The sequence below is a fragment of the Otolemur garnettii genome, unplaced genomic scaffold (assembly GCF_000181295.1).
Source record: "Otolemur garnettii isolate 467f Iridium unplaced genomic scaffold, OtoGar3 scaffold00166, whole genome shotgun sequence".
Taxonomy (NCBI): Eukaryota; Metazoa; Chordata; class Mammalia; order Primates; family Galagidae; genus Otolemur; species Otolemur garnettii.
The window spans coordinates 3,446,531-3,466,186 of NW_003852561.1; the positions used below are offsets into that span (position 1 = coordinate 3,446,531).

The window sequence follows — 19,656 nt, forward strand, 5'->3', positions numbered from 1 at the left end:
TAAAATTAATTTCACTTGGCTCAGCACCTGTGGCTCAAGTGGCTAAGGCACCAGCCACATACACCTAAGGTGGCAGGTTCAAATCCAGCCCAGGCCCGCCAAACAACAATGATGGCTTCAACCAAAAAAAATAGCCAGGCGTTGTGGTGGGCGCCTGTGGTCCCAGCTACTTGGGATGTGGAGGCAGGAGACTCGCTTGAGCCCAGAAGCTGGAGGTTGCTGTGAGGTATGATGCCACAGCACTCTACCCAGGGGGACAGCTTGAGGCTCTGTCTCAAAAAAAAAAAATTAATTTCACTTGTGGGTGGCGCCTGTGGCTCAGTGGGTAGGGCACCGGCCCCATGTACCAAGGGTGGTGGGTTCAAACCTGGCCCCTGGCCAAACTGCAACAAAAAGATAGCCGGGCGTTGTGGCTGGTACCTGTAGTCCCAGCTACTCAGGAGGCTAAGGCAAGAGAATTGCCTAGGCCCAGGAGTTGGAAGTTGCTGTGAGCTATATGACGCCATGGTGATAAAGTGAGACTCTGTCTCTTAAAAAAAAAAAATAATAATAATAATTTCACTTATTTATGTTTACTTTTAAAAATATGGCTACCAGAAAATTTTTAATTACATATGTGACTCATAATGTATTTCTGTCAATGCTACACTAGAGAAACCTGCATATGTGTGCACCCAAGAAGATGCACGTGAGGGTATCACTGCCTCACTCTCCTTCCCAGTAGTGCAGATGCTGGAAGCACAAATACAAACCTGAATGAACTAGATTTATGTGTGGCAACACCAACAAGTTTAAAATAAAACATTAACTGAATTTAAACATATACACATATACTTCTACACATTTTAGAAATACTGGCTGGTAGGTACTGTGGCTCATGCCTATAATCCTAGCACTCTGAGAGGCTGAGGCAGGAGGATTGCCTGAGCTCAAGAGTTTAAGACAAGCCTGAGCAAGAGCGAAACCCCCATCTCTACCAAAAACAGAAAAATCAGCCAGGCATTGTGACAGGTACCTGCAGTCCCAGCTACTTAGGAGGCTAAGGCAGGAGGATCGCTTAGGCCCAGGAGTTTGAGGTAGATGTGAGCTATGATGATATCAAGGGCAACAGAGTGAGACTCTGTCTCAAAAAAACAAAGTATAGTCTGCCAAGTGTGGTGACATGTGTCTGTAGGCCCAGCTGCTCAGGAGGCTAAGGCAGGAGGATCATTTGAGCTCAGGAGTTCAAGTCCAGCCTAAGCAACATAGCAAGACCTCATCTCTTTAAAAAAAACAAAGTATATGCAAAGTCAAAAAATATATATAGATACATAGAAAAATATAAACTGCTGTCCAGAAGGCTACACACAAAATTCATGCCAGTGGCTGCTTCAAGAGGAAAGGGGAATGAAGGGGGTGGCTTCAGCTTCATCTGTATTGCTTTATTTTCTTCTTTTCTTTTTTTTATTGAGATAGAGTCTCACTATGTCACCCTTGGTAGAGTGCTGTGGCGTCACAGCTCACAGTAACATCCAACTCTTGGGCTTAAGTGATTCTCTTGCCTCAGCTTCCCAGGTAGCTGGGACTACAGGTGCCCAACACAACACCTGGCTATTTTTTTGCTGCAGTTGTCATTGCTGTTTAGTGGGCCTGGGCTGGGTTCCAACCCACCAGCCTGGGTGTACGTGGCTGACGCCATAACCACTGTGCTACAGGCACCAAGCCTGCTTTCTTGATTAGAAAGTTTTGCTATATAACTTCAGAGCTTGCCACCTGTTAATTCTCAGAGGTGAGTATATAGTTGTTTCCTACATTATTCTCTAGATTTTCTGGTTTAAATTTTTTTTCAAGAAAGCAGTAAGAGGTACAGCTGCCACCTGGCTTCCTCAGGGGCACCTGCTTCCCACCAAGGTGCTAGAGAAAGTGAACTGCCATTGAGCCCACCACAGACCACTCTGCTTTCTGCAGAATTCTTGTGCTCCTTAGGGACCCAAAGAGGCTGGGGCCATAGGGAAGCTGGACACAGGGCTCCCAGGACAGTGCCCTTCTCTAAGAAAGTGGGTGGGGTGAGGTGGGAGTGTGAAGGGTCCAAGGAAGCCTGAGAGGACAGTGAGAACTGGGAGGGGAGAAGTGAAGGCCAAAGCAGTTGTAGGTCTCAGCCTCAGAGGAGCCAGAATTTAAAAAAAAAAAAAAAAAAAAATTGCAGGGCAGGAAAGGAAGGAGCCTATTTCTTTTTCCATTGGGAACACTGGCTCATAGGAGCCCCAAGCTATAGGAGATGTGCTAGATAATTGCTTCTTAAGCCAAAGTATAAATCATTGATATTCTTCTTCCAGGGAAGGGCTCTCTTTGCACCCCACCCCCGAGAAGGATAAAGCCTGGGTGCCCAGGTTGGCACACTGCCCTCCCATGAGTTGGAAGCAGAAGCCACCTGTGCAGAGGCCTATATGTAAGGGCCACATTCCAGCCCAGGCACTGCCATCTCCACAGTCACCCTAGGCTGTAGGGCCTGAGGCCTGGCCTGCCAGGGTCATTAACTGGGAAGTGGAGGTTGCTTGGAAACAGCAGTTTGGCACAGGAGTGATCTCATAAAACAAACAGCAGAGACGCTAATTCCCTTTTCTTGGTAATGAATAATCAAATACTGGAGACTTCAGCTGAAAATAAACTGCCTCCAGATACCCAGTCTGCCTGGGCTCCACCCAGCCCTCCCCACCTCCCCCAAGCCTGCTGCCCCAGGGGCTTCACATATCGTTCATGGTTCTGGGAAGGGAAGGTGGGTAGCTCAGTCCTCTGGAGTGGAGCCCAGAACAGGTGACAGCAGAGGTTAAGTGATGAAGATAAACTGCAACAGCCCGTCCCGCCATGCTGGGCTATCTACCCTCCCACCCTGGCTTTGCTATCTTCAGTCCCTGAGGACAAAGATGTCGGCTCAGACTCCTGGGACCAGGGAGTTCACCACTCTGAACTTAATGAACTGGAAATATTTGGGTCAACTATCACTAGAAGTGTGGTACTCCCTGGAAAGGATGCCTTCTGGGGTGCCTCTTCCTTATAATAACATTAACAATGATAATAATGGTGACATAGTAATGATAGTGCCTAACTTCTGGGTATTTGCTAATTTATGATGTTCTGGGGCCCTGTCTAAGCACTTTTCAGTTATTAACTCACTTACTCCTCACAATAGCCCGATGAGGTAAGTTATTATCCTCATTTTTACAGATGGGGAAGCTGAGTCACAGGGAGATTGGGTAAGTTGCCTAGTCACCGGTGTAATGTGTGGCAGAGCTGGGATTCAAATCCAGCTATGACCTGGTTCTAGAAGCTGTGCTTGACACTGCTGGTGTCAAGAAACAGGGCTCCCAGGCCACAGACCTCAGGCCCTGTGACAACTCCTTCAGTGCCTGCCCTTCCACAGTCTCCCTAGACCTGATGGTCATGGTGCATTCTTTCATTCATGCCTTGACCTTAGGACTGGTTTTAGGGGTCTAATGAGAGGAAGAGACAGTCTGCCCTCCAAGAGCCTGAGGTTTGGGGAGACAGGCAATTCTAAGCTCACTGAAGGCACGACACAGAGGCTACATCCAGGGGCTGAAAAGGGCTTCTCTGAGGAGGTCATTTCTTTCTAAGCTGGGAATTGACCAGGAGAAGCCAGACATGATGGGGAAGGGCAATTTAGGCAGATGAAGCCACAAGTACAGAAAGGCAAGAAGGTGCCTGCAGGGTGAAGTGGGAACAGAAAGTTCAGTGTTGGGGGCACAGAGGTAGGGGGAGGTGGCAGCCAGAGACCAGTATGTAGAAGGTCCCATGAGCCCTTCTCAGAGCCTGGCCTTTTTCCAAGGTGAAGCCACTGCAGGGAATGGAGCTGGGAGAAGCAAGGTCTGGTCAGGGGGTTAGATGACTCTTCTGCTGTTAGACAGAGGTGGGAGTCCTGTGAGACTGCATGGTGGTCCAGGTGAGCGTCACTGGTGGCCAAGAGCAAGAGCACCAGAAGGGAGGAGAATAAGGTGCCTGTGAGCAACATCAAAGATGTGACCTCCATGGGACAAGAAGGGGGGGGTTGGAGGTAGGTGGGGAGGGGGAGGCTCCAAGAATGAGTCCAAGGCACCCACTGAGGTAAAGACAGGAAGCAAAGCAGAAACTTCAGAGATGAGTCCAATTTTGAACATGCTGAACTTGACACCCAGGGAGTGTCCAAGCAAGGGTTACCTCCAGCTTAAGAAAAGTCGAGCCCTGTCCATTCAACTAGTCTCAGGGGAGGAGAGGAAAAGGAGGTGAATCGCTCCCCCAGACAATCACACCCAGAGAACAACACCTGCCATAGACCCTGAGTCTCCTTCCTGCCTGTTGGGCTGTCAAAAGTTACGGCAGGAATGCCAGGGAGAGGGCTCCATGGGTCTGACCTGGGAGTTCTCCACAGGATACAGAAGACAGAAACAGAAATAGAGCTGGGGGAGAGGGTGTCGTGGAAACCAGAGGAACCAGAAGACTTCTGTGAGCATCCCCCAGTGCTCGATCTGGACGTAAACCCTGTCCCCTCCTCTGCAACAGTAGGCGGGGCTGAGCTTTCAGGAGAGCATCATGAGCTGACAGTCTCCCACCCAACCGCTTCATTTTACAGGGACAGTGGGGAGATATAGTGACTCCTAAAGGTCTTGGGTGAACAGTCCTTGCTCCCTACTTGGCACATGCCTCTCTACTGACTGAGGGACAAGGGTCCTAAAGCCTAGGACCCTTGGAATGAGGGGAGCCTTCATTCCAGTGTTGGCTTGATGGTGCCTTCTCAGAGAGACTGGTGCCCAGAAGCACCCATGCACACAGCCTGTCTCTGCCTTTTCTAGAAACACCCAAGGGTTGGAAGTCAAGGCCTGGAGTCAAGGCAGGCTCAAGTGCCCCATATAGCACAGTCCAGGCTTTCCTCCAGGACCCAGAGATAACCCAGGCCTTCAAGGAAGCCAAGAGGGCTGGGGTGACCAGTCATCTCCCAAGACCCTCTCAACAGCTTTACTGAGGGTCTGCATGAGAACCCTCCATCACTGGGAGACTCACCAGCTTCTGGAAGAGGTGGCCCATGGTCACCTGGCTGTCCCACTGCTGCACCTTGGGACAGAGGTTGTCATAGAACTCCTTGTGGATCTCGTAGATGTCCTGGATTTTGTAGAAGATGGTCTCGATCTGCTGGATGGTGAGCACAGGCTGGGAGGTGGTGGCTGTGGCCTTCAGGGGTTTCATGGGCTAGGAGAGGGAAAAAGAGCAGAGGTTGAGGTAAACAAGCCACTGTCAGCATGCCCAGGGCAGATCACAGCGTTGGTTAGCCCAAGTCCCGCCGAGATAAGGCTGTCAAAGGCAGTGCATCCAAGGTGCAGTTTATACTGAGGAGCTACGGTCACAGGCTCCAGCAAGCCACAGGCTGCTACAAGGAAAGGGCTCCTACCAGCTTGAACATGGCCTGGCGGCCCTGCCAGACCCCAGGGTGGTGCTGGGACACATTCCCCCCTCAGCTGAGCTCAACAGCATCCTGCCCGCACCCTATACTGCATTCACTTATTGATTTAAAATATCCATTTCTTTCTTCCACAATGGCCTCATGCCTTGAGTCAAAAGCTTCCTTGTCACACTTTCATGGGAGGGATGGAAGGGAGGGTTGATTGGCACCTCATCGCCTTAGCTGTTTCAAGACTCAGAGGGTAGAGTCTTGAAAGGACTCCAGATGGGTTTCAGCCTCTCTGGTATTCCAAGTTCCCATCACTTAGTACAGAGAGAGGAGGTGGCACACACACCCCTCCTACTTTCCACACAGGGGGTGGGGGCAGATATTGCTAAGTCACCGAGGTCATCCTTCCCATTGAGTGTGGCTGTGGTCTCACACTCTCCAGGCCAGGGTTGATATGAATAGGAAACCTGTCTTCCCTGCTTGTCTACACCAAGAGTCCCCAGGGCCTGCAAGTGGAGAGGGTGAGGTGACAGATGGCAACTAAGAACCATTCTGTAGCACTGGCTGGGAGCTAAAGCCATCACCTTAATGCCCAGCACTAGGACTGTGGGATAATGGGACCTGGGCTCATTTTTTTCAGTGTGATTTTCTGTTTTCTAAGTCACCTACAAGTAAATATTAAATGTATAATCAGAAAGATTTCCAGACTACAAGAGTCAGGGCCTATAGGCACATCCACGTGGAAGAGAGAAGCCTGAGTCACGTATGGTTGATGTTCTTCATCTACCTGAGGGCTGTGAGGAAATAGGCCTTAAACTTGGTCTGAGTGGCTGGCAGGCAGGGAAAAAGTGATGGGGCCAGATCTGAGCTCACTAGAGCTGTCCCCCACTGTCTCGGAGCATTAGGTAGTGAGCTTCCTGACAAGAGAGGCATTCTAGCAGAGAACAGGTGACTTTCCTGAAAATGCTGGACTAAAGGGAGCATGTACAATGAGGGAGACCAAAGCTACCCCGGGCCAGATTGAGTCAACCACTGCAGCCAGATTTCCAACCCTCCATCTGCCTCACTCCGATGGTGGCAGAGCCCAGGTTAGTCCACAAGAGGAAGTCGCTTCTACTCAAATACCCAGACAATGCTCTGACTTCTGGCTCCCTTGTCTTCTCAGCTCTAGAAAGTCCAGACACAGCGACAAAGGGTCCAAGCAGAACCCCTCCTTTTGGCTCTTTCAGTGCTAGAACCAACAGGCACTTAGTGTCCATTTCTTACTAGGGAAACAGAATGAGGTTCAACCTGATCTCTGCTCTTGAGAACTTTAATTTTGAGACAGAGTCTCATTCTATCACCCTGGGTGAAGTGCCATGACATCATCACAGCTCACAGCAACCTCACACTCTTGGGCTCAAGCGATCCTCTTGCCTCAGCCTCCCAAGTAGCTGAGACTACAGGCACCTGCCACAACACTTGGCTAGTTTTTCTATTTTTAGTAGAGACGGGGTCTCACTCAGGATGGTGTCAAACTCCTGAGCTCAAGCGATCCACCTGCCTCAGCCTCCCAGAGTGCAAGGATTGCAGGTATGAGTCACTGTGCCCAACCCTGCTCTTGAGAACTTTATAATCTATTTGGATAAAATAGACCAACACAAATCAAACAACTTAGTGGACAATGCCAGGGAGGATATACCCAGCTTGGACTGTAAATACCATACATGTGGTCCCCAGGTTGTGCTGGAGCAGGTCCAGAGCTTCATGGAGGAGGTAGACAGGAATGGGGCCTAAAAGGTTGGAAAGATCTGAACAGGTGGAAGGGTTGGGGTAGGTAAGAATGCCAGGAAGGAATGAGGAGGCAGGAGAAAGGGTATACTGTCCTCCTAAGCTTAGGTGGGCGGGTTAGGAGCTTCACGGTCTCCTAACACTCCAAGGATACACAGGCTGCTTTAGGATCATGTTATAATTTCTCCTTTCTACCTCTAGGTAAGATCCAGTGAGGGGTCCAAGTCACCACAGAGCCCTAGAACCACTAATCCTTGCCCTTGTCCTGGTACAATCCACACGGAGAGGGAATAAAGGGAACAGGAAGAGAATAGTCCTGGGAAAGCAAAGAGGACAGGGTTTCTCAGACATCGCTAAGGAGGCATTTATCTGTCACCCACGCAGACAAGACACAAGGGCTGTGCTTCCTCCTAAACATCCCATTCTGTCTACAAAAGGGGAAGAAATGGATGCTCACCAGTAGCTGGTCACATGGATGGGGCCTGCACTTGGGGCATCAGAAGGTTCTCACGACTGGGACCTTTGTTCTTACTCCTGATTTTACTTGGGGGAGGAGAAAGGGCTGGGTGTGTGCCCTTGGCTGGCCTAGGCCTTTAAGGCAGTTATTTGACTTCTTTTTTTTTTTTTTTGAGACAGAGTCTCACCACGTCACCCTCGGTAGATGCAGTGGTGTTACAGCTCACAACAACATCCAACTCTTGGGTTTAGTGATTCTCTTGCCTCAGCCTCCCAAGTAGCTGGGACTACAGGCGCCCGCCACAACGCCCGGATATTTTTTTTGCTGCAGTTGTCATTGTTGTTTTAGCTGGCTGGGGCAGGGTTTGAACCAGCCAGCCTTGGTGTATGTGGCTGGTGCCGTAACCATGGTGCTACAGGCGCGGAGCCTAAGGCAATTATTTTCATCAGGTGAAGCCCCACACAAAGACCTCAGGGGCAGGAGGGGGTGAAAGGCAGAGAGAGCCATCCTGAGCTTGACCCAGCACCACTATTCTGCCAAAGGCTAGGATACCAGTCACCTCCTGTCTCCTCCCCCATCCTGCTGCAGAGCACAGGGGTGGCCCCGGCTCCCCATTTTATCAGGGGAGAATTCTTAGAGGACCCCTGAGTGACCTCGGCCCTGGCTCTCAGGAAGACAGGGCTGGCTGGTTTTGAGTTACCGGTGACACCTCACACAGCCATTTGTCTGCTGTGTCCCCCAGCAACTGGCCTTTCTTTTGAAATAGGGGAAAGAAACCTACCCACTTCCTCCATCTCCTACCACAGAAGGCCTGAGGCTGCCAGGCAAGTTTGCCAACTATCTCCTGGGTTATTCCTCACAGTAGTGGAGGCTCCTCCAGGAAGCCCAGGAGAGATGCAATAGTACTATGAACTTTAACAGCGAACTGCCTGGAATGGCGTCTGAGAGGGGAGCCTAGGGGTGCCCAGCAGTGGGAGGGGATGTGGGCGATGGCTCCACACCCTGTGGTCCCAGTATAAGCAAGATGTGGTAGGGGCTCAGTTCCCAGAGTCCAGGGGATGCAGAATTACAGTGCCTTTGGTTCTGTCTTTCTTCCTTCACCCCCGCCTCTGCCCAGGCCCCAGACTGAGCCCGCCAGGAACCATGACAGTTCCAGAAGATTACCAAACCTGGCCCCAGCCAGCAACTATGTGGAGTCCCTGCGGTGCCCATGTGTGTGCACAGTCTTAGGTACACACACCCAGCCCTCTGCATATCAGGAAGTGTTAAACTGAAAGCAGACGGCAGCTAGGAGCAGAGCTGTGGGAATGGGGGGGAGCAGGAGGGGACAGGGAGGAAGCAGATTTGTTCTCCCCTGAGCCGGCCCCTTTGTCAGACCACCCTGAAGAGCCCAGGGTTTTAGCTCCCTGGTAGCTGAGAGGGGAGGTGTGGAGCTCAGCTCAGGAGAGGAGAGAGGGTGTGATTGCTCAGCTTTATCATCTGGGGTTGGCTGGCTGTGGAGGGTCCTGCCCCTCTTCCTGAGCCCTGCAGCCACAGCCTGGCCTCCCAAGTAGTCCCTCTGTCCCTCCAGCATGGGCTCCAGAACTCCAGGAAGAACCAAGCAGGGGCCCTCAGATGAATAAGCTGTGAGGAAAGGCCGGACCCTCCACACTCAGCAAGGTGTGGGGGCTCAGCCTGCCTCATAAAAAAAAAAAAAAAAACTGTTAGAAAAGCCAGGCAGGGCTTGGTGCTCAGTGGTTAGGGTGCTGGCCACATACACCAGGGCTGGTAGGTTTGAACCCAGCCTGGGCCTGCCAAACAACAATAACAACTACAACATTAAAATAGCAGGGCATTCTGGCGGGCGCCTGTAGTCCCAGCTACTTGGAAGGCTGAGGCAAGAGAATGAATGGCTAAAGCCCAAGAGTTAGAGGTTACTGTGAGCTAAGACACCACGGCACTCTACTCAGGGCGACATAATGAGACTCTGTCTCAAAACAGAAAAAAAAAAGAAAGACAAGAAAAGAAAAAGAAAAACAAGGCAGGTTAGAAAGGCAAGGCAGGGAGGCTCAGTCTCGGCCCGTTGCCGGCAGGCTGGGATCTAAGAATTTCGTGTCTGATGAGGACGGGCGCCACTCCCTCCTTCAGGGAAAGGGTGTTGACAGAAACAAATAAGCCCTAACCTGTCTTCTCTCCCAGCCCAAGAGAATAACAGCATCAACCAACCTTAGGCTTTGTTCTCAGCACTTCCTATCCAAATTCATTTCATCTTCACAATGACCTCACAAAGAGAACAGTATTTGTATACCCAGCTTGCAGATGGGAAAAAGAAGGCACAAAGGCTCATTTGCCTGCTAAAGGTCTAGAGCCAGTAAGCAGTCAAGCAGGGATTTATCACCAGGCGGTCTGGCTCCCTTGCTAGAATGCCTTTCAAATATGCACCCTGTTAGAAATGGCAACTGTGCTCCCTTTTGGGGACAGCAATTCAGTTTGTAAGGTATATTTCACATCTGACCTTCTCAACCACGAAGAAAGAGAGAAAAGGTATGATAGTGTTCTCATCTCAGGTGAGAAAACTGAGGCTCAAGGAATTTATGCAGAGCTTGACCAAAGCCAGTAACATGTATAAGAAATAATGAGGGCCAGTAATTACAAACATGTATGTACACACATACATACAACAAACCAAAAGCTTCATGAAATAGGACCCTGACTATGTGTGACATGCTATTTTGTCCTTCATGTGTCTTAAGATGCTGGTTTAACCCATTTTACTGATTTCACAACCAACTGTACTGATTTCATAACCCACCAATGGGCTGAGAAGCACATTTTTTTTTTTTTGAGACAGAGCCTCAAGCTGTCCCCCTGGGTAGAGTGCCGTGGCATTACAGCTCACAGCAACCTCCAACTCCTGGGCTCAAGCGAGTCTCTTGCCTCGCCTCCCAAGTAGCTGGGAACACAGGCGCCCGCCACAACGCCCGGCTATTTTTTGGTTGCGGCCGTCATTGTTGTTTGGCGGGTCCAGGCTGGGGATTCGAACCCGCCACCTTAGGTGTACGTGGCTGGCGCCTTAGCCGGTTGAGCTATAGGCGCCGAGCCTGAGAAGCACATTTTGAGAAGCAGGGCAACAGCCTACCACTAATGGCAGAGTCAGGTCTTGCCCGAGCTAGGGCCCCAGACCAGAATCCTTATCTACCTGCTCCACTGTCCCTCACTTCAAAAACATAACTGTGCACACTGATAAACTCCTGGCGAGAACTAATGCAAACTGGGCCCAATGTGTTGCAAAGTTACCTTCATATTTCAGTAGGCATTCCTTGGGTAATAAATACCAGGTCTCCTGGGACACAGAGAGACACCATCTCATGTCATAGCAAGTACAAAACCATGTGTCTTATAATTCTTCTGAGAAGGAGTTTTTACTGATCCACACTTATATTTCTTATCCCCTTTTTTTCTGATGATTATCTTATGTCTCAGACAGCAAAACACCCAGAGGAAAACACTTTATGTAGCACAATCACTCTGCATAATATCCAGACGCAGCTAATAAGCACTTTCTTCAAAGACAAAAACATCTTCTATCTGTACAGGACTTTTATCTTTGGAAAACATTTTAATATTCCCCTCCCAATCTGATGCTCACAACAATGACTCCAGTTTAGAACGGAGATTGAGGCATCTTTATGTGGTGCTGAGACTGGTCTAATGCCTCAGAGCTATGGTGTTTCTCAAAACAACACAGCCTCCTCTCTCCTGTTTTCTGACACAGGGATTCAGGATGGTGCTAATGGTTCACTGCCCCAGAAAGGAAGAAGGACTCAGACCAAGGATGACAAGGATGACTGACTGGCAGAGACTTCCCAGAGCACATGGGGAAGGTGGGGGTTGCAACTTGGAGGCCTCACCTGGACAGAGGGCCATGATCCATCAGCAATGCCCACAAGGTCATGAGTGATGGGTGTACCCTCCATTCCTGCCCTGTCTGTGCTGCTGCTTCTGCCTTCTCCAGAGCTGGGTAATGAAGAGATGGAGCTGAGAGGCACAGGCCCTTCCTGGCAGACCCTGGCTGCCCAACAACCAGCTATAAGTAGAACAGTCAGACTGTCCACAGGGAAGGACTGGTGCAGGTCCCCTTCCTGTCCAACTCCTACAGCAGTTCCAGAGTGTGACATTGTCCATCAGAGAGACCAAAAGACCCCAGTGCATATACTATACTCACCAGCAACAAGGCTTCCAGCTGGTTAATGTAGATCTCTTCGCTGGCCAGGAACCCCGAGAGAACCAGCTTTCTCATCTCCAGGCCTTTCCCTGCGTCCACCTATACCAACACAAAACAAAAGCCAATGGCTCATTAAAAAGGAGAACAAGATCCTCAGTAGCCTGTTTTCTTGTCTGTTTTTTCTTCTTTTAACTAACACTTTCATAGGGAATAAAAGCCAGATAGTATTATAGAAAATTTGGAATATACAGAAATATAAAAGGGAAAACAATCACTCATATTTCTACTGCTAATATCTTACTTTGTTTCCCTGTCAACTTTTTCTCCACATTTCCTCATTTTATAACCATCCATCAACCAAGCCAACCTTACAATGGTGAGCAAGGGACCCACCCTGTGTCTACTAGGCAGTTTAGTGGGGAGTGAGGGGACAAAGGATATTCAGGAGAGAAAATCAGGGTCATGAATGAGGCTGGGCATGGAAGGGCACCTCAGGGGCCCAAATCTAAGTCTGGGGGACAGACGGGGCTCCCAGCAGAAGTGATATATAAACAGAGAAATGAGAACAGAGAGAATGGAATGGAAGTGGGTGTGGGAGCAGTCTTGCAGGCTTCCAGCTGCACCATGCCTTCCTGCCCCGGGGCTCAATCACACAGCAGAAGATACAGGCTGTGGGTCCCTCAAACCTAGCCCTGTGCCCTGCACCCTGCCCCTGCCCCTGCCCCCAGCACTTCCTGATCACAGGTGTAAGGCACAGACCCAAACTAGGCCCCTCCTCCCTCCATAGTGGAGATCATCCCCTAGTTAGTTAGTCCTGGATGCCTGTTGACTAGCACAGTGCCTGGCACAGAGCGGGTACCCAAAATACTTTCTGTAGTGAAAAGACATACACAGAAATCTTATCATCCAGGATCCCTATGAGTCACTCCTAGCCCCTCATTCCTTCTCTCTCCCACCCCTCTGCCACATTAGGCCCCAAGCCTTTCCGATTTCCTTGCTAATCTCTTCCACCTCTGATTCCACCCCTCCCCTCTGCTGCAGTTCTCCTAACTGACCTCTACCTCCTTCTCTCTCTCCTCCTCCCTGTCCACACACCAGAGCTGGATCAATCTTCAGATAATGTACTTTTCCTCATGTTTTCAAGGACTAATGTTAATAGTGCAAAATGTGATTATTTGGAGATTCAGTTAGGTTATTCGTTCATTCATTTATCCATTCAACAGATATTTACTAAATGCCCACCAGGCCCTGTAGATACAACAGGAAACAACAAGCAGACAGTAGCTCCTGCTCACATGTGCCTTAGAATCTAGTGAGAGAGACAGACATTTAAGAAAATAAATAGGCTCGGCGCCTGTGGCTCAAGCTGCTAAGGCGCCAGCCACATATACCTGAGCTGGCCGGTTTGAATCCAGCCCGGACCTGCCAACTAACAATGACGGCTGCAACCAAAAAAACCCAGCCAGGCCTTGTGGCGGGTGCCTGTAGTCCCAGCTACTTGGGAGGCTGAGGCAGGAGACTCGCTTGAGCCCAGGAGTTGGAGGTTGCTGTGAGCGTGATGCCATGGCACTCTACCCAGGGGGATAGCTTGAGGCTCCGTCTCAAAAAAAAAAAAAAGAAAATAAATAAATATGTATGACCCTAAACTGTGACGTGGGGGTCCGGCATATTCTTTAAACACCAGCAGAGGCCCTATGTCTCTCCCTACCCTTCCAGTTTCCCCCACAGCTGAGATCTATGTTTGGCCTCTGGCCTTTGGTTCTTGCTATTACTGCTGCCTAAAATGCCCTTGTCTAAATTTCATCTCTCCCTAAAGGTACAGCTGAAGTCTCACCTCCTCCTTAGCTGCAGCACACCTGATGGTACACCCCTCCTCATCCCCTGCCCATGATTTGGGGAGGCCTCTGCAGCCCCCATCACACTCCTCTTCCCTGATGCTGGCACCATGGGATACATACAACCAATGTTTTCTTGGGCTTATGAATCCTTCCACACTCTCAGCCCCTAAGTGCCCCATCCAGGTGGATACCATGTTTTACCATTAAACAAAAGGAAACATACAAGACTCAGAAAGAGGTAAGGGAATGGCCCAAGTCACACGACCAGGGAGTGGCAGAGCTGGGATTCTGCCAGTACCAGATTTTGTGCTCTTCCATTGCTCTGATGATTTCCTTACTCTCCCATTCTGTTTTCAAGCGTCAGATGCTTATCTGCAATCTCAAATAGATCCCTTTTGTTCCTTTTGTTTTTTTAGAGGGGAGGGGCCTTCCTATGTTGTTCCGGTTGGTCTCGAACTCCTGACCTCAAGTGATCTTCCCACCTCAGCGACCACACCTGATCCCAGAACCTTTATGGGCATCAAATGAACACCCTTACCATAGGCTGAGAGAGACAATGAGTCCATCAGCAACCTCTTAAGCCTGAGAAGATCTGCTTTCCCCCAACTGAATGGCCTGCTCCAGACTGTGCTCACAGGCACACATTCTTCCCACCTGGTTCCCAGGAGAGAGCCTTAACCCTTTGCCTCCCATCAGCAACTTGGTTGGCAGATCTGTGCTGGAGGCTGCTGCCCCTAAATTCTCTGAAGGGCTGATCCTACAGCAGATCTGATTAAATTTGAGATGGGGAACTTATCCTGGATTACCCTGGAGGACCCTATGTAATCACAGGGTCCATATAAGAGGGAGGCAGGAGGGTCAGAGAGAACCTGCTTTGACAACAAAAGGGGAAGCTAGCTTTGAAGACAGAGGATGAGGTCATGAGCCAAGGAATATCAGGGGCCTTTAGAAGCTGGATGGAGAAGGCAAGGAAACGGATTCCATCCTCTGGAGTTTCCAGAAAGGACCAGTTCAGCTGATCCTATTTAGATTTGTGTAAATGAGGATAAGTTTTGAGTTGTAAGTCACTACATTTAATAATGATTTATTTCAACAGCATTTTAAAAACCCAATATAGACTCCAAGCTTTAGGAAATTTAGGTTGTTTGTTTGTTTTGAGACAGAGACTCAAGCTGTCGCCCTGGATAGATTGCCATGGCACAGACTGCAAGGCACAGGCCTCCAAATCAGGCTCAAGCTATCCTTTTACCTCAGTTTTTCTATTTTTAGTAGAGATGGGGTCTTGCTCTTTGCTCAGGCTGGTCTCAAACTCATAAGCTCAAGCAATCACCTACCTCAACCTCCCAGAGTGCTAGGATTATAGGCGTGAGCCACCGTGCCTGCCCAGGGAAGGATAATATTTATCAGTGACTTCACAAGTACCAGGAACTAAGTAAGGGCTTCTCATGGATCAACTCACTGAAATCTCACAATCTGGTGGGTGTTGTCATTACCCCCTGAGGCGCAGAGGGTAGCAACTGCCACCTGTCTGGAGTACAGCCTGCCTCTAGTATACCCTTGAGGAACAAGATCAGAGTTTGGAGCATGGCCCCCAGTCCCAGCTCCAGGTCAAACCCTAGGTGGCCTCCTTGTTGCTGCCCAGGCCTGACAAATGGGAACTCATATCCCACACTGTTATGCTCTGCTACTGTGCCCCACTCCTCAACTGTCCCCAGCCAACCAAGGATTTGCCTGAGGGCTTGGCAAAGGAAGTCACTTAGTGGCATATAGTGAAATTGACTGTAGAGGTGGTTTGACCAGGATAGAGGGGAGAACCGGTGATTTGCAGGCCCAGCCACAAACCAACCCTCATCCACCTGGGCATGAGCACAGACCCCTAGGCCCTGGAGCAGCCCATTTCAGCCCGCCTCTCCAGAATTCCATCGCATAATCTAAACTTGAAGGACTGGGTTTTGAAAAGACAGTTCAGGAAGACTCACCCCTCCCCCCTCAAAAGGTAACAAAGAGTCACCATGTTCACTCTGAAGTTCTGGCTGGAATCGAAGTGAAGGTGCTGGAGAGCTTAAGGATGTAGAATTAAGTTTTGTTCATTTTACTAACAGAAGGTCTGTTGCTCAGTTACCACCAAAGACTTCTTCTATCTCTGCTTTGCTTTCCTCAGACCCCATATTCCTGGGTGAGAACTGTCTGGAAATGCACAATTGTTTCAATCCTCGTGGGCCTATTCTTGTCTCAGAAAATACCAGGGTTCCACATTCATTCATTCACTCCCTACCATGTATCACTGTATTGCTGGCAGGTAATACAATGGTGGAGATGGTCCCCGCCTCCAAGGAGCTCTCCTGCCCAGAATCCCTGGGTGAGTTCTTTACAGAGTTTGGGGCCCCCACACTGCCTGCCAGTCCCCAGCACTGGGAAGCTGTCTGTCCCTTTTGCCTCCCCAGCAGAACTTAGGAAATGCAGCTCTGCTGGGCTCATTCGTTCGTCCTCAGCATTTTATCATTCTGCCAGGCTGAAAGTCGTCAGCTTGAAGCTGCCAAATCAAAGATGTCAAGTCACTCTGGTAGGGGCAGTAGCTATAGATAAAGCTTGACCAGCTCCAGCCGGGTCTTCCAGAGAGTTCAGAGGCTAAATAAAGCCTCTAAAGATTTGGTTCTAGGCCAAGCCAAGACAAAATCTCTCTAGGAGCCCTGATCTCTTCCAAGACAACAGTGAGGACTGGCCCTCTGGCTTGATCTCCTCTAAGACAACAGGCAAGGCTGGCTCTTTGGCTGCGATTCAAAACTATAGGAAAGCAGCAAGAGGCAAGACTTTTTGAAAACAACAGAATTTGGCCCCTGGGCCATAATGGTTTGCAAGAAGCACCCAGCAGGATCTACTCAGAATAGAGGCCACAGGGCCTTCGGGCTGCAGACATGCCTAGGGGCTTACACCCACACCAAGCATCAGCCTCAGACAGCTGGCCCTTCTGAGCTGAGGCAGTGCAGGGATATGCAGAGATTTTCTCCTCTTCCTAGCATGAGGCACTATCAGCTATGGCCTCAGCAGAATTCAAAGCAGAGAGGACAGGAACAACTGCAGGGGGACCAAGACCAAATTCCAGCTGCACCACTCTCCTGACGTGTCAATCCCTATATTCCAGGCTCTCTGCTGCTGTCTAAAGTTTTAGGCAGTCCCCAATACATCCAGACAGTCTTTTGAAACTTCAGTTATTCATATCCTACCTTGATGATTTTGCCATACCCACATACTTTTTTTAAAAAGTACAAACTTTTTTTAAAGTACAAAGTTTTTAAAGTATAAAGTTCACTTTGTCACTCTTGGTAGAGTGCCATGGCATCATAGCTCACAGCAGCCTCAAAATCTTGGGCTTAAGCGGTTCTCTTGCTTTAGCCTCCCAAGTAGCTGGGACTACAGGCACCTGCTGCAATACCTGGCTATTTTTTTTGTCTGTTTAGCAGACCCGGGCTGGGTTCAAACCCACCAGCCCCAGAGCATGTGGCAGACGCCCTAACCACTGAGCTATAGGCTCCCCCACATACCTTTTTTTTCAGAGACAAAGTCTCACTTTGTTACCCCAGATTACAGTGCCGCAGTATCACAGCTCACAGCAACCTCAAACTCCTGTGCTCAAGTTATCCTCTTGCCTCAGCCTTCTGAGTAGCTGGGATTACAGGTGCCCACCACCACACCCAGCTAGGTTTCCTATTTTTAGTAGAGATGGGGTCACTCGTATTCAGGCTGGTCTCAAACTCCTGAGCTCAAACAATCCACCCATCTCAGCCTCAGAGTGCTAGGATTACAGGCATGAGCACTGTGCCCAGTCATACTCACACACTATTATTTACTTAATATTATTCCTTATAAGTGGCTTTTAAAAAAGTACAGTCTTATCTTAAACATTATACTTATAATCAAAGATCTACAAGTCATATTATTTCTAATGTACACTAAAATATATACTTAACTATTAAAGTACAAAATAAATATCCAGGTGTCATCTAAAATCATCTCTTAAATCACCCCATATATGGCCCACACTTCAGAGAACACCCAAATAAGGGACCCAGGTATGGCCTTCGCTATGTGTGAAAGAGGCAGAAGAGACCAGAGCAGGTAAAATAGAAACACTTAAGTTTCAGATGATCTATTCGAAATTGGCACAGAATTATACCTGAAGGGTTAATCTGCATTACAAAAGGGTTTTTATTCCTGACAAATGAGTTCCTTTAAATAGCAGCTGCTACAAGGCCCTCATCAGCCCTACATACCTTTAAATAGAACTGTATAAAGGATTTTTGCAAAGCACACACCATTTTACAGATGGGAGGTGATGCTGCTATCAGAACCCACATTATTAGTTTATAGATCGTTAACTCCTCAGAGGAAGTCTGGGTTTAAAGATGCAGTAAACTCTAGCTTCAGCTTTGGAGAAAACCTCTGCCGACTTCACATCTATCCCCCTGGAAGATAAATCATCTTGGAGATTATACTAAAAACAGGATTGATTTATAGGACTGGCATTTGAGCATATGCTCCAAACACAACTACTATTTAAGGTAAGTGCCCCTGAAGTAAAGTAATAGCAAGGAAGAATTGCCTTGGATTCCTACCAGCTGCCAGGAAGGAACGTGCCAAGTCCACTGGCAGCCCAGGACAAGCATGCACCGTCCAGAAATGCCCCTTGGCCATGCACATGTGTACACTCATACGCACGTGTGTACTCACATTCCCAGTCTAGCCCTGACTTGGACTAGGAGTGGTCTCTCCTTCTCTGAATTTGGTACCTTTTTTATCAGAACTCTTCTCATGGCCCTGATGATTTTTGCACTGTTTTCTTATTGCCTGGGTACGTGCCTCCTTGCTCTGAACTTGTGAGGAAGAACCATGCCTTGTTCAATCCATCTTCTCCATAGTGCCAGGGTTTGAATAGTGCATCCTTTGAATAGAACACAGCCTGGTAGGTTTGTTAATGGAGAATCAACGAGCTGTAGCCACTTTGCTCATCTTCTCCCTCTGAGGCCGAGTCTGGTAGAGGAGGGTATTCTAGAGCTGCGGTCTCCAACCTTTGGGCTATGGCCTAGAACTTGCCTGCACAATGTCACCACCTGAGCTTTACCTCCTGTCATCCCCCCACTCTCCATCTGTGGAAAATTATCTTCCATGAAACAGGTCTTTGGTGCCAAAAACATTGGGGATTGCTGTTCTAGAAGTGTTCAGGATGCGATGGGGAGCCTGGAATTTCCCAACACTTAGGCAAGGTCCCTTTCCCCCATGCTGGAGACAAGTTCAGGAAAACTACAGCAGCAAAGGAGAGGGAAAGACTCTATCCAGATGCTCGTGGGGACCTGGGAGGAGTGGCATTTTTAGGTGTGATGTGTGTCCAGGCCCCCTTGGCATCCATGGGCCACTTCCTTAGAGCACCTCTGAGGTGGAACAAGGCCAACGACTTGATACACCCATCATAGGCTCTAAAGGGCCCCACTCATTCTGCAAATTCTCACTGGCACCAGCCACACACCAAGCACCATGCGGAGTTCAGCACTATATATAATGTGGCCCTTGCCCTCAAGGAGAATAGGACATCATTGAAAAGACAGATGTCTAGAGGTCCAAGCAGAATGAAATATGGGATAAGACTGAGGCATAAGCTAGAGTCCAGAGAAATGGTGGGCCCCTGAGGCAGCCTATGAGTGGACCCACATGTGTGCTGAGGAGGGCTTCTCAGAGAAGGCCTATTAGGAACGCCACATACCACCCATCCAAAATGTTGCTTAGCTCCCAGTCAGTGCTCTGGGTTCATAAGCAGACTTGCTCCCATCCTGTTCCTGAGGGGGAGGCTGGTCAAACCTAAGTGCAAGAGGCCTTCATGGGCCCACTGAGAGATGTGACTTACCCCAAAGCGCTCCAAGCCGGCACCAGATCAGAGAACAAGGTGGGGGGCCAGCACTGCCAGCCTCCAGTTACAGCG

General features: G+C 49.2%; 1 protein-coding gene across 4 annotated transcripts in view; it reads right to left on the reverse strand.

Annotated features, from left to right (window-relative positions):
- Positions 1-19,656, reverse strand: part of ABR (active BCR-related) — a 196,007-nt gene that overhangs the window by 66,651 nt on the left and 109,700 nt on the right. For all 4 annotated transcript variants that reach the window (XM_023519258.1, XM_012811585.2, XM_012811586.2 and 1 more), the window contains 2 exons: positions 11,848-11,946; positions 5,032-5,217 (listed from right to left, as the gene is read on the reverse strand). In XM_023519258.1, the coding sequence (XP_023375026.1) occupies positions 5,032-5,217; positions 11,848-11,946 (285 nt within the window). The remainder of the gene's footprint in view (positions 1-5,031; positions 5,218-11,847; positions 11,947-19,656) is intronic.